The 19,129-nt window shown below is 40.3% G+C and overlaps 1 protein-coding gene across 1 annotated transcript in view; it reads right to left on the bottom strand.

The window, feature by feature from the left end:
- NPSR1 (neuropeptide S receptor 1) overlaps positions 1 to 19,129 on the bottom strand; it is a 74,942-nt gene that overhangs the window by 15,470 nt on the left and 40,343 nt on the right. The window contains exons 3-5 of the mRNA XM_089531278.1: positions 6,125 to 6,228; positions 4,686 to 4,779; positions 227 to 428 (exon numbers count right to left, since the gene is read on the bottom strand). Of these exons, the coding sequence (XP_089387404.1) occupies positions 227 to 428; positions 4,686 to 4,779; positions 6,125 to 6,228 (400 nt within the window). The remainder of the gene's footprint in view (positions 1 to 226; positions 429 to 4,685; positions 4,780 to 6,124; positions 6,229 to 19,129) is intronic.

A 19,129-nucleotide genomic window follows, 5' to 3' on the forward strand; every position in this document is an offset into this window, starting at 1 on the left:
ACAGCCCCTTCTAAACTAGGCCAAGGATGATGGGGGTTGGTTCCTGGCACACTCAGAAGATACCAAGTTGCCTTGGATTGTGGTGCTATCTATACACTGCAGGTCTCACTTGTACTTTTCCTCTATTGAAGAACTGATTTCACCAAATGCCCCATTTCAGAAAATCATACAAACATGAATTTATGTCTGAACAAGTGATCAACTCCAGGACTGTCAAGATTCTTACCTGATAATAATCAGAGGAATAAAATATACCAGGAAAGCAACCGTCGTCATATAAGGGATCCAATAAGAGTCATCTGGCCAGACAGCCCAACATTGCATTTCCCCATTGGAAAGTTTCCGCTTCCCGAATATGATGAGAGTTGGAATTGAAAACAAGAAAGAGAGGCCCCAAGCAACCACAATGAGAATTTTTGCCTGCCTTTCTGTGCCAAAAAAAAAAGAAAAGAAAAAGAAAAAGAAAATAGGTCTTCTTAATACATGTATATACATCGATAACATGCGATAGAAATTCATGTTTGAGGTGCTGAAACAGATGGGAAAGAAGTTCTTTTAAAACATAGGTCAATTATAAACACAACAGAAAATTCAGGTGATAATAAATGGAGAAAAAAAAGATAGAGTTGAAGTGGAGAAGGGAACAAAACAGGGTTGCTCATTATCACCCCTAATATTCTTTATGATTTTGGAAGTATTCAATAATTCTATTAGGGCAAACATAAAAATAAGAGAAACAAAAATTAAAGGAAGTGAGTATAAGTTATGGGCACATGCGGATGACACGGTTCTCCTCCTAGAAAATCCATGAAAGAACATAGAATATGCATTAGGTGAACTGAATGAGTTTGGAGAATGAGATAAATAGAGAATGAGATAAATAAAGACAAGACACAAATGATAGTAAAAAATATGAAACTTGATGAATTATTATTATTATTATTATTAAACTTTATTTCTAAAGCGCTGTAATTATACACAGCGCTGTACAAAGTCGATAAAATTAAAGAGTAAATAAAAGCCTGCCCAAGGCGTACATTCTAAGATAATAACAATTAAAAAGAGGAATAGATAAAATTACCATATAGAGAAGAAAAAAAATTAAAAACATCAAATATAAAACAATCAGAAGTAAGGGAGCTAACATCTAGGTTAGGTATTAAGATCAGAAGAAGAGTTAGGTATTTAGGAATTTGGCTTTCAAATAAGAATATCAATTTATTTGAAAATAACTATAAGACCTTATGGCAGGAAATAAGAAAACATCTGCAGAGGTGGAATAAGTTCGATTTGTCCTTATTGGGTAGTATGGCAATCATAAGATGGACATATTGCCAAGATGTATGTTTCTATATCAAAATTTACCCATTGTTATAAATGATGGAATATGTACAGACTGGAATAAAGAACTTAGTAAATGTGTCTGTAAGTGGGGGAAAAGGCAAGTATTAAATGGGAAATGTTAGAAAAGGAAGGAAACAAAGGAGGATGAGCACTACCAGATCCAACATTATATTATTGGGCCTGTGGGTTACTATGGATTCAGGATTGGATCAAACTGGAAAATAAAAATGTATTGAATATAGAAGCATCAAATATCCTATAGCCTATATCTGATGCCATAGGAAATTAGTTAATAAGGATTTTGAAAATCATTACATCCGCAAAGCTCTGTTAAAAATATGGAAGTCAGTTAAGGGAAAATTTTATTTAAATATTCCAACATGGATTTCCACACAAGAGGCATTTTTTTAGTAGATGGAAAGAAAAACAAAACTGGATAAGATATAAAGATTTGATAACGGTAAATGAAAATGAAGGGAAAGAAATCCAGTCTAAAGATGAATCAGAATATGAAGGGGGGGGGGGAATACAATGGTTTGGATATTTGCAAATTAAATCAAAGTTTAAAGAAGATTTAGCTACAGATGGATTTGAGGAAAGACAAAATGAGATAAATAAAATAACAAGGGTTAAAGATAAAGGGAAAGTATCAAAGTTGTACAAGCTACTTTTGTCAAGAGAACTGGAACACAAGATAGTTACAACAAATATGATAAAATGGGCACAGGAGACGGGGCATCCCATATCCATGGAAAACTGGGAAAATCCTTAGAAAAAAACAAGCAAATTCACCATCGCCAATCATCTATATTGGGTATTTTTTCTGTTTTCCAGTTCTTTGGTCGCCCAGGACCTTAAAGAAAACTATTTAAAGACAATGAACAGATGGTATTAAACTCTAGTAAGATTAGCGAGGATATACAAGTTAGCAAAGATAAACGCTGGAAATGTCAAAAGGAAAAAGAGTCATACCATCATGTATGGTGGTCCTGCACCAAAATAAAAGACTTTTGGCATAAAATACACAGGACAATACTAGAAATATTCAAAATAGAATATCAAATGCCCCCCTGAGTTATATCTATTAAATATGACCTCCTTTCTGGGTATAGAGGCAGAGAAGAAATACTGGAGTAGTTCTATATTTTGTAACAGCAGCCAGACTACTATTAGCTAAGAACTGGGAAATGGAAAAAATACCCAATATAGAGGATTGGCTACAAAAAAAAAATTGGGAATTAAGAGGAATGGACAAGCTAACAGCATTAAAATACAATAAATCTGGAAAAAGGGTAGGAAGGGAATGGGATCCTCTAGAGGAATATGTGAATAAGATTTTGAACATTAATATACGGTAGAAGATAAATGATACTGATATGATAACAGATTGAAATAGATTAATGTAAAATAATAGTAAAATAAATACTTAGTCGGAAGATATATAGAAATATGAAGAGTAAATGATAGAAGTGGGAAAAATATAACAGATTATGAAAATACTGAAAATGACAGAATTGATTGGATCATATTTTTATTTTTATATCGGTGTTGGGGAAAGCAATGAAGAAGATGTAAAATAGAGCAAATGTAAAACAGAAGTTCTACAATGTATAAGACTATATTGTACAATTGATATTTTATTTGTTTTTAATAACAGCAATAAAGACTATTAAAATACATGTAAAGTTTATAGAAAGAATGATCCTGGATATAAGGATAAACAAAATATAAGGAGAGGCCAGTGAGTGAAAGAATTGAAGAGAGAAATTTATTTGTTTGCACTCTTTGGAGTAAGAATGGCTTGTTGTATTCAATTTTCAGATTGGAAATAATTAGGGGTGGATTACCAAATGTCTTAGTACAAAAGATAAAGGGTTATAGGGGGGCTGTGTTGAGTACTGTAGTCCTAAGAGGTGCTCATTGAGAATGTCAGTGGGGTGTTTTTCAGATTTCAGACAAAGAAATGCTAGTCACAACAGCTGAGATGTATTCTATTCTATTCTATTCCATTCCAACTGTGATAGGAAGAACAGTATACTCAATATTTAGGGGATTAGATTAACACAACAAAAGCAAGCAAACACCTGCAGCGTCACCCCCTCTTTTGATAGGAAAGGGAGGCATCGTTCTGTGATGAACCTTAAATTGTCTTTTGAGTGATTTGGAATTAAAATGGCAGCAAGCATGGTCTCCCAGTTTAGATGTAGATTTCAGTGTATCTTTCAGTGTTGCAAAATGTTTTAGTAAGCATTTGGTATTGCTTTTCTTTGAGATTCCTAAGTGCTTAATAACTCTTCAGCTTCCAATTTTTTTCCTTGGTTCTGGATATTTTTCTTTCTGCGTAACTCTATCTTATTTTGACTTTATGTCAACATTTGACCTTTCCTTTCAGTGGCAAGAATGAAAAAACTTTTAAAGAGGATCCATCTTTGCAGATGATCCTAGGGGAATCTTGAAGTTGTAGAACATAAGAGATGGGGGGAAAAGATTCTAATAAGGGCTGAGCATGCTCAATGGCAAGGGAATATTAACAGACTGATGGGAGGAAAGAGGTAACTAGGAGCTGCTTCACATGACAGAATTATAGTGCTATATTCCACTTTAACTACCAAGCCTGCATTCTGTGGAATCCTGTGTTTTGTGGTTTGCTGAAGCACTGGAATCCCTGGCTGAAAATTCTAAATTCCCCTCCTTAAACTATTAAATTCTGGGATTCCATAGGATATTACCATGGCAGTCAGAATGCTACCATAGCACTGTAATTTTGTAATGTGAACTGGCCCTCAGGGGAAAGTGAATGCAATATAATAGCATGGAGGAAGGCATGGCTGAAATGACTAGAACAACAAGCAAGAGCATTCATTCTATACTGCAACATTTTGTTTCAGGTCCCACTAGAATTGTGAACCATTTCATGAACATGAGTGAAATTCTGGCTGTAATCAAAATATAATGAATATATATTTTAGACTCTAACTAATTACAATTGGAAATTTGCCACTGATGCGGAAATTCCACTGCCGTGGCTTTCTTTCATTTTATTAGCTTTTGGTTTCCTAATTGCTTTTTCTCACCATGACAAAAACTCACAAAGACCTTCAGTATTCTGTTAAAGTATCATCTGGCATTTATGTAACTATTATAGTGAAATGCCAGAGGCGGACACCATTGTCATTTCCAAGATAGCTAGCGAGCCTGAAGGAGAATACATTATTCATAGCAAAAAGATGATTTGTGCACAAAGAAAAGTTATATATTAAAATAAAAGTGTTCATGGGAAAGGAAATAGCTGGCCCATGAGTGTGTGCGTGTCTATATGTGTCTATATGGAAATTTCTTACCTCCTTGAAAGAACTTCATTGGGTAAACTATGGCATGGTATCTGTCTATGCTTAGTGAAACCAGGACGTAGGTGGAGGCATAGAGAAGTACAACCTAAAGCAGAAAGAGAGAAAAAATAGTCTGAAATTTCTTCAGTTGTTTGTATAAAAATGTGAATAAATGTAAAGCAGCAATCATATACCTTATAACCTGGGAGTAAATCTCATTCAGTTGCATCTGGGCAGCTCATGGGCTTTGTACATGTGTGAGTGGGGAGCCTTCCTCACCATTTGCAAGTAGGCACTTTCCACTTGATCTATGAGCCACCAATAAAGTAGGATATTGGAACCAGACCTTGATGGTTCAAAGCACCTGGAATAACAGTGATGATATTGTCATGTGCCACCTCCCTGATGTTTCTTGCTCCCCAAGTTCCATGTCAAATGAAACTCACAGTTTCTGGACACTACATGAAGGTTTTGCTATGAGGACTATCATGACGGATGCCTCATCTTTAGTATGTACCATGATCCCACTGACCCATGTGAGCTCAGTAGGGCTTACTTCTGACTGGACATGTTCAGCAAGTATTTCTTTTGTTGCAAAGTTTGTTCTCCAAAATGTATTACAAAGTCACTAGATAATAAAAATATGTAGTGTCAGCAGGGCTGCAAACCATTTATGAATCAGAGATAAAGATTGTGCTGATTTCTGTGGGACTAACAAACCAACCCTAACACTTGTTGTCACATTAAGTGCTAAAGACATGGCATACCACCAGCTGTTGTCACATAACAACATATCTTACTCTAATGGTGCAGTGACTGGCAGCACTGCAGCCCAATCAATCTGTCTGGACATTTACAATTGGAAGGAGTGAGTGTTGGAAATGATTGTGTATATAGTTCCTGAGGTATACTGGGGAGATCTAGGCTGAAATCTTTGCTCAGCTATCAAATTTAGTGGACGAGAATGAGCCAGTCTCTTATTTGTCTGCTCAACCTAACAGGCTTGTTATAGAAAATGAAATAAATAAAACTTGCTGGGTCTTGCTCTGAATTACTTGGAGGAAAGGGTTGCTAAAAAGAAAATTTTAAATTAGATCCAAATGGTCTGATATAGGTAGTGAAGCTTGATGAGCAGCTATTAAGGCTGGTCTTTTGTATATTTTTGGAAGCTACATACTTTTATTTTCTCACTGTGTGCATCTAAACAGTTATCACTATTGTAAAGCTGATCAGTCAATGAATATATCAATCTCAGTCAGGAGAACTGAAGCCTTTGGTGTTTTATTTTTTCTTTCTTTCTGAAGGGTTTTATGTCATCCAAGCTTCTTTGTTTCCTGCACTCCCCCAACTCCATCCCCAAGATAGAGTGATTTCAATTCTTCCTAATAGAGAAACCATTCGTTAAGGAATAAGTACATCATGATATGTTGAGAGACATGTGTCTACTCTACCTGCAAATAGCGAACAATTCGGCAGACAAGATCAGGAGCCATGAAATCTCCGGTGAAGCGCCAGATTATATCCGTCATTATATTTATAAGGCCAGTAAAACAATCTGTTAAAAATATAAAAAGACAGTGTTATAGAGGAACACAAATGTTCTAGGGTGAAAATATATTCTAATGTTATTCCCTCTCTTCCTGCACATGTGAAGTGCAGGTTGCTTAAAGTTCTCGATAGCACAGTACTCACATTACACAAAGTACTATTTTACAGGAACTTGAGCAAAATCAGTTGGATTCACAACCTGCCTCTACATATTACTTGCAAAAAAGAGTAACATATGTAGAAAGGGATGGTGGGCTATGCTTCTGATCATGTCCCTGAAAACATTGGGATTTCCTGTCCCTCTTGCGCAGGCCATGTTTTGGTGCAATGGTCCCCAGTTTTCAGGGCATGACTCTGAATCTCCAAGCCTGGACTTTTTTCTCTGCTCTCCAAGATGGTTGGGGGGCAATCTCAGGGAGACAGCACTGCCTTGAAAAATATTTGTAGGTATACATCTGTACTTATTCTCCTTTGTTGAACTCCCTACTCATTTGCCCCATTTGTCCATATTTTAAGCAATGGTAACTTCACAAAAGGCCATCTTGTGACATCATCAGGAGGTATCCTCTGGTCACACGATATACATGGCTTTCAGCATATGCTGAAAGCTGTGCTGGAAAAAGTCATGGCGCACCCCAGAAGAAATAATGAAGCACACCACACTACGCCATGGGCTCATGCCCCATTATTTTTAATGGGGCTCCAGCATACATAGGATTTCCCTTATGCGGGGGGGGGGGTAGTCCGGAATGGATCCCCCACGTAAGGGAAGGGCCCACAGTACTGTTTCCTCACAAGGAAAGAAAGTTGCACTCTGAAATTTTTTGTCATTGAACAAAGTCTCTACTGGAAACAGATAATTAAACAGCACAAGAATAAGAATACAAACAGACTAAGAATGGCATAGGATATAGCAAATTCAGTTGTCTATCTGTACAGTGACAAGCCAACTTTTAAAAACTCCAATTGTTTCCCATAAGAGAAAAAAGTAACTTGTGACCACAGCTCCAAGAATGGTATAGTGCTCCTTTTCAAGAGCACATGAGGAAAATGGCAAGGCTTTGCATGAATCAGCTCTTATGTGGAAGAATCTGGTGGAAAAGCTTTCTGCTGCCTTTGTCTCTGGCCATGGAGAGGAAGAACTACAATAACTATTTCCTAGGATGCCCTTCCCACAACCAGAGAAGTGCACCCTAAATCATGGGTTTAACTTCATTTTCCCAGCAAAACAATCCAATGTGCAGTAAACACAAGATCTCTTCAATGGAACAGAAGACTACGATGTGTACAGGGGCTTTGGAGCATATTCATAATATCTAAGTTGAATATTGTCAAACTAATATATTTTAATAGATTAGAAAGCTGCGCCAATGCTAACAAAATGAATTTCAACATGGAGAAATGTAAGGTACTGCACTCAGAGTGGAAAAATGAAATGCACAGATATAGGATGGGTGACACCTGGATTAACAAGACTACATATGAAAGGGATCTAGGAATCCTAGTAGACCACAAGTCGAACATGAGTCAACAGTGTGATGAGGCAGCTAAAAAGGCCAATGTGATTCTAGGCTGCATCAATAGAAGTATAGTGTCTAGATTAAGGGAAATAATAGTGCTACTCTATTCTGCTTTGGTCAGGCCTCACCTGGAATATTGTGTCCAGTTCTAGGCACCACAATTCAAAAAGGATGTTGAGAAACTGGAGCGTATCCAAAGGAGGGCAACTAAAATGGTGAAGGGTCTGGAAACTATGCCTTATGAGGAGCACCTTAGGGAACTGGGTATGTTTAGCCTGGAGAAGAGAAAGTTAAGAGGTGATATGATAGCCCTGTTTAAAGATGTGAAAGGATGTCATATTGAGGGTGGAGCAATATCCCTCTTCCACAGGAACAATGGATGCAAGCTACAGGAAAAGAGATTCTATCTAAACGTTAGGAGGAACTTGATGACAGTAAGAGATGTTTGACAGTGGAACACACTCCCCTTGGAGAATTCACAAATACTGTGTATTAGTTCAGTAAGTATGATTCTGTTATTACGTTGCTCTTATTTTGTCTGACATTTTCCTCAAAACATTCCAGAACAGCCAAATGTAATGGAAGCAAAACTGTTATTCACTTGATATTTTTTTTTGTCCACATTATGTCAAATTGGCTAGCCTAATTTTAAAAAAAACACCTTAGGTTTCTACCTAAGATGAGGGGAATCATCTTGTCTTGTAAAATATTAATAATTACGATCTGTTCTTGCAGGATTTGTGAGGGAGGGAGGGAGGAACAGTTTGATTTGATTTAAGTTTTGAGAAATGCAAAACATGTCATTTCTGGGTCAGTAAGTAAAGACGTTCTTGTTATTCAGAAACATACCAAGAAAGGACCCAGTCTGGTCAAGCTGCTCAGGATGAAGAGGGAGACCTGTGAGTTAATTAGTTTTGCCTGCCACTGGATTAAGCAGACTGACCACAACTAACTAGGGGCATCACTTGTGGTACTGGAGGTGCAGAGTTCACTGGTGACACCCCAGAAGGGTGTGTATACCCATTGGGGCAGTACACTCAGTGGGACCAGAGCAGCTGTTGGGTAATTCACCTGCTTTCTCATTCACTCAGCAGCCACCCAAAAACTCTGAACAGGCCATCTGAAGGCCTCAGCGATATTCCCAGCAGTGTCTGCTGCTGGAAGGTGGTGCCTTCCATTTAGGGTCTGGTCTGCATGTTCATCTGAGCAACCACAAGACTTATCGCACTGGATATTAAATCGATTTACCTCTATCTGGTTTAAAGCTAAATTCAAGTGGCATCCTGATCTTATCAGATGTTTTTTGTCGCTGAATATGCCGCCTGAATACAGCCCGGGTCCATCCCTGCTTCCAGAGCCGCTCTGCCAGCCATTTTGTTAAGGCAGAAAACAGCCAGATCCGAAAAGAGCTGGGAGGAGCAGCTCTGGAAGTGTGGATGGACACAGGCTGTATTTGGGTGGCAGATTTGGTGGCAAAAAACATCTGATAAAATCAGGATGCCCCCCCCCCCCCAATTCAGCTTTAAACTGGATAGAGGTAAATCGATTTAATAACCAATGCAATAAGCCTCCAAGTCAGACCCTAAAAAGGCGATATGGAGGCCTCAGCACCCACATTTCCCCCCCCCATACATTGAGGGGGGGGGGCAGAGTCAAATTCCCATGGATAGGAAGTGCCTCCTGTATAGAGTCCCTTAACTAAAGAATGGTGCATTTTTTCTACTAAATTAAAATACTTCAATGCGGTGCCTCTGAAAAAGTACTTTGCTTCCTAACAGCATGATCTGACTGCATTCAAACATTAGAAACAATTTGTCCTTAAAACACAGCTTGGAAATATTACTGTTTTGGATAACAACTCCCAGAATGATCAGTCAGCATAGTAAGGACTTGCCATGGTTTTGGCAGTGGCTGGAAGATTTGGGGCATTATAGTTTTTTTTAAAAAATCCAGGTTCAGCTTTAAAAACTAGATTGGTGGTGCGCTAGGCAAAAGGCTAGGCTATGATCCAGTAGAAGGCTGGGCTAGGATAAGCATGGCAGGAGAGAAGAAACTGAAATGGTAGAGTGTTCCAAGTGGAGAGTTTTAAAACATTTCCCACATGCTGGATTCCTTATTAAAAATACTCACGCTCCCGAAAGCTGCTAGTCCTACATGGGGCGTGGAGTGGAGATATAAGCACTGGTACTGTGAAATAATTTTATGAGATGAAAAGAAAAATCCACCACAGCAATAGGAGCAGGCCCTTAATAATCTGTCATGGGGACACACGGCCCTAGTTAAATGACCAACTTCAAATTACCACTACAGGAACTCCACTGCGGTATGATATTGCATTGGCAGATGCAGTGAAAAAGAGTCAACAAGAACTTGGCTTTAAACTGAAACCACTGAAGTGGCCAGCTCATTCCAAATCTAATTTATTTTTATTTATAAGCAAAAAGAGTGCTCCGCCACACAACCCTCAGTGATCCTGTAATAAGGTAGAAAAATTGGGAGGGAGAAACCATTCCCCAAGTGCCTGAACTATTTGTCATAGCCAATGCTTTTTTGAATGACATTTCTTTCTTAAGAGGCATCTTTTCTTCCTCCAAATCCACTACAGTGAGCTCTAATATTTCTTTCTCTGCTTATGTTTGTAGTCAAAACTGACTTTTGTGTCCTTCCCTTTCAGTCAGGTAGACTTGGCTAGCAGGCTTCTGTGATGCAGAAGAGCACTCTGCCACCCTCTTATATCATAGACAGCCTTTATTTATTTATTATTTATTATTATCTCGGCTTTCTCCCAAAGTGGGACCAAAGGCAGCAAACAACATCTATAAAACACATTAAACCAACAATTAAAATCATACAATTAAAATAAAATAAAAAATTACAAAATCACAAATATAAAATGTAAAACATACAAAGTTAAAATAATAATCTAAAACCAAGCCTGCCAGATCTTAAAAGGCCTGTTTAAATAAAAATGTCTTTGCCTGCTAGCAAAAGACCAACAGTGAGGGGGCCAGCCTAGTCTCCACTGGAAAGGAGTTCCACAGGGTGGGAGCAGCCACTGAGAAGGCTCTCTCTTGTGTCTTCACCAGGTGAGCCTGGGACAGTGGTGGGACTGAGAGAAAGGCTTCTCCTGAGGATCTTAGGGCTCCAGGTGGTTCTTATGGGGAGATACTCTCAAACAGTCTGGACCTAAGCCGTGTAGGGCTTTATAGGTCATGATCAGCACTCTGAATTGTGCTCTGAAACGAACCAATAGCCAGGGAAGCTGTTTCAATGCAGGAGTTATATGTTCCCTGTAACTGGCTCCAGTCAGCCTTCTAGCTGCATCATTTTGGACCCGCTTAAGTTTCTGAACATTTTCCAAAGGCAGCCCCACGTAGAGTGCATTACAGTAGTCCAAATGGGATGTAACCAAAGCATGTGTCACTGTAGCCAGATCTGACATCTCAAGGAATGGGTGCCACTGGCGCACAAGTTTTAATGATGCAAATGCACTCCTGGCCATTGCTGAAACCTGGGCATCCAGGTTCAGATTGGAGTCCAGGAGCATACCCAAGCTGTGAGCCTGAGATTTCAGGGGGAGTGTAACCCCATCCAGCTCAGGCACAGCCCCAATTCCCTGATCTGCCTTATGACTCATTTGAAATGTGGTGCTGGAGAAGAGTTCTACAGATTCTATGGACTGCTAAAAAGACAAATCAGTGAGTCTTGGAGCAAATCAAGCCTGAACTCTCCCTGGAAGCTAAGTTGCACAGAATCGCCACACTTGCTTTGCCAGATTAGGGAGACTCCATCAGTCCTGCCACTTTGACAGATGACACAATCTCTCTTGCTTTGCATAAAATCCTGAAGCATGATCTGTAGCCCCCTCCTTTTAGTACTGGTCTCACCTCATCTGCAACTAATTTGAAACAAATTCACCACTCCACTTTGCCTGTTCAGCCACTATGATCTTCTAGATATTCTTGCTCCAACTTGCACAAGCCTTATGATGCCTTGATGCCATCCTCAGCACATCAACCATTCCTCTCCCACCATGTCTAAATGAAATCCAGCAGATTTTTCCTTAAATTGGCATCCTTGGGTGCGAAGAGGGCTACCCTCTGGGACAAAGAATTGTTGGGGCAGAGAGAGATGAGCTGTGTCCCCTACAACCACACATAGAGTTGATGCACATAGGCAGGACACCTAGAAGAAGGTCTGCGAAAAGTGAAGATTCTGTGAGGCTTGCAGCTGCACAGCAAATTTCCTATCACACACAGGCTGCTGCTTTATTTGCTAGCCTGAGGAAATAATTCTCCGGACAACAAGACTTCACTCAACACAAGGGCCTGTTACAGACTGCCAAAATAAAGCTGCTTCGGATCTCTTTGGAGGTATGCTGTTTAAATGCTGCATGCATCCTAAGAATCCAGAAGCTGCACCAAAGCTGCACTCCAGTGCTTAGGAATGGAGTGTGGCTTTGGCGCGACCTCCAGACTCTTAGGACCCATGCATCATTTAAATAGCATACCTCCAAAGAGGCCCGAAGCAGCTTTATTTTGGCAGTCTGTAACAGGCCAAGGGCTTTTTAATCTTTGTGCAGACTATTTATAAAGACTGCACAGAGTATCAGACAGCCGTCTTGAATATTCACAGCTATACGCACTAACAAAGTGCTTTGCCTATCACCAACCATAACAACCCAACAACGGAGATAATCACCTTCTCCTTTAAACAGGTGGTCTTATTGAAAATCAGGTGACAGTCAATGAAACCTGGCTGGTTTCATACCCAGTACTTGTTGCATCATAATATTGCCCATGATGCACTGCTGGCTGACTTCACCTACTGTGCATGTTGTATCAGACTACCCATGATGCACAGCTCACCAAATGCTAACACATGCACCTGCCACTTGAACTGTAGTGATTTCTGCTCCAATTACACCTAGTGGCCACAACCAATGTCATTTTTCAGACCAGTGTGGCACATGATTCTGACAAGAATGTGTGTTTCTTCATCACATACCACCAGTTTCACATGCAAGTCAAAAAGGTTCCCAATTAATGCTTTTTATGGCTTGAATACAAATGGAACTTGAGAAGATAACATGCCAAGTCCTCTGTTACTTGGGCCTCAAGCAGATGGGTGGCTTGGAGTGGCCTCTAGCCTCTTCAGTCATAGGTGCACCCTGAGTAGCGTGGGACTGTAGCAACCAGACAGCGCTGTTGCGAGGCCTGTTGCCGCCATGGTCCACAATGGACAACCATTGTAGTCCAAATGAGATGTAACCAAAGCATGTGTCACTGTAGCCAGATCTGACATATCAAGAATGGGCGCAGCTGGCGCAAAAGTTTTAATGATGCAAATGCACTCCTGGCCATTGCTGAAACCTGGGCATCCAGATTCAGAGTGGCGCAGCTTCGGCCCAATCTGGGTGTGTGTATCATCTAAATGCCACAACCCCAGATCGGCTCTAAACTGGCACTTTTGGCCTGACTGTTTTGGGCATTGGGGACTGCATATACACAACCTATCTGTGAGTGGAATGCCCTGAAATCTCTCATGGAGGATCATTGTGTCCATAATTTCAAACCTGAGACAAGTAAAAGTGACACTTGGTTTTTCTCATCTCAAGAAATAGATATTTCTCATCCTTAAATTGTGACCTGGCTCTATCTAGCAATTCTAAAGCCCTAGAGGTAAACAAAGCAGCAATATCAGATTGGGCTCTGATGTCACTAATTCTTAATCTAACTAATTTTTTTGTGTACTATTGAAGCTCCCCATCAGGAAGTCCAGACTGAAGCCATGGCTAGGTAACATCCTTGTAAATATATATAACCAGGATGATTACATCTTGATAACCAACTGTACTTGTAAACATTTCTTGGGAAGCCTGTTTACATCCACCTGTTCAATTTTGTTAGCATCAAAGAATCACCTTGATGATACAGGGTGTTCATTGTGGTATCAGATGCCTTTGTCATGGGAAACTCTTGCCCAGTAACTATAGAAACCAAATAATTAATGTAAAAGTTAGAAAGAAATGGAGCAAGGATACAGTCCTGACAGACCCCTTTGCCAATGGAAATTTCATTAGTTAATACATGATTTATCCCAGTTCTGACTCTTAATCAAATATCCATATATAACACCTTTATAAGAAAAAGAAACCTTTGGTCAATATTTGTTTTAGCCAATTTTGCCCATAGCAAATTTCTATTTATAGAATCAAATGCATAGCTTAGAAAAGGCAGTAAAGAGCCTGCACTGAGTTGGTGAATATTTTGATACCAAATGCGACAGGATAAAACATTTATCTATAATCAGCTTTCCTTCTCTGAAACTGTACTGCTCCTCTACTAAAACAGAATTACATTCTGCCCATTAATCTTGGTAGAGATGTCATTCAAGGAAATAAGCCTATATTTTTGGATCCCTATTTCCTTTTTTAAAAAGAGGAATTATCATCCCAAGTTTCCATCCATTTGGTATATAGCCAGTATTATTTATATATGTGAACAAAGCAACCAACGTAGCCACCCACCAGGCTATAATTTCTTTTAAAAGTTCAGGAGACAGAGAATTCTCTCCTGAGGCTTTAATACTGCTCAATTATTGAATAAGTGCCTTAATTTCCTCGGTGGCAACTGGGGACCATTTAGGCAGGAAATCAATATCGCTATAGTTATCAACATCATTGACTATTTTGTTTCCTCCATCTTATCTTTAAATAAACCAGAGTAGCAAACTTCCCATTCTTTAGCAGGAATTGTAATCACCAGAATGCAACAGAGTTTTTGTTTCTGGCCTTCTGTTCTAATTCTGACCATCCTCTTAGAGGAAAAATGCTTTCTCTTCAGCAATTAATCTTACAATTCCCTCTCGTTTCAAACATAGATGCAAGCACTCTTCAGTCTGAGGAATCATGAACTACTTTCATTTGCCTTCTCAGACATTTCCTCATTAATCTACAATCCGCATCAAACCAAGTTTATTTTTATATTCATAAGGCCATTACAACTGCCTTTGGTTGATAACCAGGGTTTGATCTGTAGACATATTATCTGAACTGCAGAGATAACAAAATCAGCCTTCACATCTGGATCACAAATCATATCTTTCAATGTTCTACCCTCACATGAATTCAGAAAACCCTTGATTTTTGGAGTCTCCACTTGATGCCATCATAAATAATAAATAATAAAACTTTTATTTATTTATTTATTTATAAATATTATATATTTGTGAAAATAATCAAAGCGGCTAACAATTAAAACATCCCCACACAATATTACAAGAATACAACAACATCCCCCCTTAAAAAAGAATTAACATGTTACAGTTAAAAATTAATTTTTTAAAAATATCTAATTAGTAATAAAAAGAGCATGGGCAGAGCGGTAGTATAATACCTGGTATGAGGCGGTGATCATCTTAACCTTTTCTCATTTGCTATGTTTATCCAGCTTGTAATACATTGATCATCCTGGGTCACTGATGTCTGATCTGAATTTATACTTCAATGAGCTGATATTGGCTGGTGATCACTTTGTTCTCTTACATTTACTCAGTAGTATAACTAGAGTGGGTGTCTTAGCAGTGCGGCAGGCAGCTAGCTCACAGCTCTGGCCAGCAAAGAGATAGAACTGATCTTGGTTGTCTCCCTCTGCCCATACCGCAAAGACAAGAATGGGAAGGGGCCTGGACTGGGGGGCCCAGGTATCGCCCCTGGCCTTGGATGAGAGGGAGGGGTGCAGAACAGGAGGAGGACACCACCACACCTTTGCAGCAGCTTCACCTGGCCTGACACCCAATACCCCTGGAAGCAGTGTCAGGTAGGGATTGAGAAGGTGAGCAGGGAGTTGTAGAAGAAGCAACAAGGGATGCTCACTGGCTAACTTCCCCCTCTTGACTTCCTTGCTACCCTCCCCATCTCAGCCAAGTTGATTACCACACATCCCAGCCACCTCCTCAGACAGTGTGTCTACTCTGGCTACTGCTGAGGGTGAGGTGCTGATGCCACATGGTAGCCTCTACCAGGTCAGAGCACCTGGCTATGCCAGGAAATGGAGGTGGCGCCAGCAGCAACAAGAGCAGTGGCTATGGACTTCTTCTCAAGAAGGAAAGAGGTCTGTGGCCACCAATTCCACAATCACCTCCATTTCCTGCCTGCCAGCAGCCCTGACAGACTCAGAAGGGACTGCCAGGCAGGAGCAGCACCACACCCTCACCGGTGCCCACAGCAGACCACTTTGCCCTCCATTCCTACCCACTGCCCTTCCCTGCACTCTATCCCCCAGAAGAAAGAGCAGGGCAGGGCAGAGGAGGAAAGGCAGTGTAAGAGAGGCAATGGTGTGCCAGGCACCTGGAAAAAGTACTGCTATCACTCAGCAGGTCTTTCTAAGTCTGGCGGGACTGCTGGCCGGACAAGAAAAGGAGGTGATGGTAGCAATGATGGCCACAGACTCCTTTCTTTCTGGGGAAGGAGAGGAGTCAATGGCCAGCACAGCTTCTGTCACCACCACCACCACCTCCATTTCCCAGCACATCCAGAAGCTCTGCCAGACCTGGGAGGGACTGCTGTAAGGCAGCAGCACCCCCTCCCCCCCACACGTGGCCACAGTGGATGGATGGCAGAGATGCCCTGGCTGGCAGAGGCAGGAAGCCAGGATGATCTTGGGATGCATAGTGAGTGACACCTCCCCTCACCAAGTGGTCAGCCCCATCTGAGGTGTCACCCAGTATGGTCCACATCCACCACACACCCCTAGTGATGCCCCTGCATTTAGTGTTATTTCTGAGAACAAATGTGCACCTCCTTATATACAGAATGGATATGGATATAGACACCTAAGATCGTTAGGCCCAAGAATCTGATGGCCCTATTTATATGTTAATTCCAAGATATGCTGCCCTGACGTGTTAACTTTTTTGTCACTAGTTGAGTAACACTTGTAGTTCATCTTGCATCCCCACCTTCATACTGACTCTGCTAGTGGGAGGCCTATTCTCATATTAAATCCAGCCAGCAGAATAACATAGCCAAATCCCCGGATAGGTACAGCTAGCTCAATTAATTCCAATTGCTAGTTCAGTATCTGTATATAAGATCCAAGCAGAAAAAAGTTTTGAAATAGATCAATACTTTCCTGAACAAATAATTTCCTAACTATACATATGGGTATTCCAGGAATAACACACAAATACAATTTTCAGGGTGAAAAGTCCCTCAGGGCAAATGCATAGCATTCTGAATGAGGCTGTATCTTGGCTAATCAGACAGAAATAAAGCAAATCTCTTTTATGATCTGAGATGCTCCTCTGGGAGGCTGACCAGTTCTTGTGGAATGAAAATTAGACTGATAAATCAATAAATAACCTTGCATGGTTTGCTCATATAGATGATTTCGATGAAGCTGAGTAAGCTAGAAATGTGCATACAAAAAGAGGAGTCTGTAGCAAGTTTTCTGGCCCCCAGATTTCAGAGTCGTATGATTTCTTACAATACTGTACATATCTGCATTGCTGCAGAAGATGGCAGTGTTTTGCACCTGACATTTCTGGTAATATTCTAATGCACTCTGGCCTTCTTGTGAGATTCAGTACAATCCCAATTTCTGGAAATATTACTTTGTTGGATTACAGATCCCAGAAACCACTAGTCAAGCCTGTAGCTTTGATAGCTGGGGATTCTGTGAGCTGTAACCCCAATACATAACTTGTCCAGACAATGAACAGCCCCAGAATCATGTAGAATATTTATATATAATCTCTAGGGCACTAGTTAATTGGGACTTTCAAAAAGCCAGGTTTGCTCCAAAGTTTGTGTTACCTATTCCAGAATAAAGAAAACTGATAAAAACACATTCTATAATTCTTTTATATCGATAATTGGTTTGAATTCATAAATCCAGTTAAATATAGAGCTATTAAACAGAGAGCAGTTGTTTTCAGTTTTCATAGTATTCACATTCTCTCATCACAGCAATAAAAAAGTCTTAACTGGATTAGATGTTTGCTGAAGCTGTTTTAAATAAAGAGATTATGGCTTTGGCCAATAAACCAGTTTACCTCTTCCGGCTTCAGTTCTGGATCTGGGATGCCCCTGGAGGTTATCATAGTTAAATCACCACCAATCTACATGGGATATCGCTGCCCTGATGCATCTTGGGCCGAAGCCTCGCTCAGCTAGCCAATTTTTAAAGTGGGAAGCTCCCCAACTTCAACAAGTGCTGGCTGAGCGAGGGAGCGGCATCCCATGTAGATCGGTGGCGATTTAGTTATGATAACATCCAGGGGTATCCCAGATTCAGAATTGAAGCTGGAAGAGGTAAGCCAGCGTATTGGCCAAAGCGACAAGCTCCTAAATGTTACACCACACCAAAGTAGAGTATCTCGCTTTTGATTCTGCATATATAAGCCCTAACAACAAGCTAATTCAGAAGGACGAACATCATCCACTCCCTGTAGCTTGAATTTGATTGCTCTTATCTAACAATTTCATTGTCGCAATATGAAAGGAAGGGCAAATGCATATCAAAGCAAAAGGTCTATGTATATAAGTATATGTGTGTATATGTGTGTGTATTAGCGTGTGTTTTTACAAGGTCTATCTACCATCAGCCCTCCTGAGAAACCAGCTCCACCAAGCTCTGCCTCTTCTTCAGTTGTCACTCAGAAGCCATTTCACCCCAGGTGAGAGAAAAGGGGCAGATAGGAAGAAGATCCACCCTAATGACTCATCTTAGCTATTTCTGGCTAATCCTCCCTTTAAACCATCTCTAGCCTTGGTGGTCATTGTGACATACGAAGGTCAACAATGTTTGGCTGTATTATAGCATTTCAGTTGAATTACACTGGAACATTTTGCAAGCTTTATAACATTATTGGTTTGACTCTACCATTAGACAGAGTGAGGACACGAATTGGTGGTGAGACATTGTGGTTCAAGCTGCCCAGCCTCCTCTAAAACAGGCTGCTGCCTCAGATGGTGTAGAGAACATTCTCCTAGCACCAGCCCAGTTGGCTTCCATACATGGAATAGAGGGGAGGAGGACATCTTGCCCATTGCCTCAAACAACAAAATGCCTGTCCTGTCACTTGGACCTGTCCTGTCACTTATTCAGAAAACACAGTGTGGGAGTGATCATCATACCAAGATCACCATCTTTGCCTCCCCCACTTTTTTAAAACACACCTGCCTTTAACAACTGAACTGGTATGTGAATGAAAAATAGAAACCAAGCTATACTTTCACATGAATCACATGATATAAACTGCCCAGGAAGACTCCACAGTTGATTTTGGAATGGGTCATCTTTGAAAGCTGCCTCCTGTTAAATAAAATAAGGGACAAATTCCTGTCCACCCCCCAAAAAAGCCAGCCTGAAATCCTTTGTTATG

This window comes from Sceloporus occidentalis, unplaced genomic scaffold (assembly GCF_023333645.1).
Source record: "Sceloporus occidentalis isolate IW3139 unplaced genomic scaffold, rSceOcc1.0.p SCAF_7, whole genome shotgun sequence".
NCBI lineage: Eukaryota > Metazoa > Chordata > Lepidosauria > Squamata > Phrynosomatidae > Sceloporus > Sceloporus occidentalis.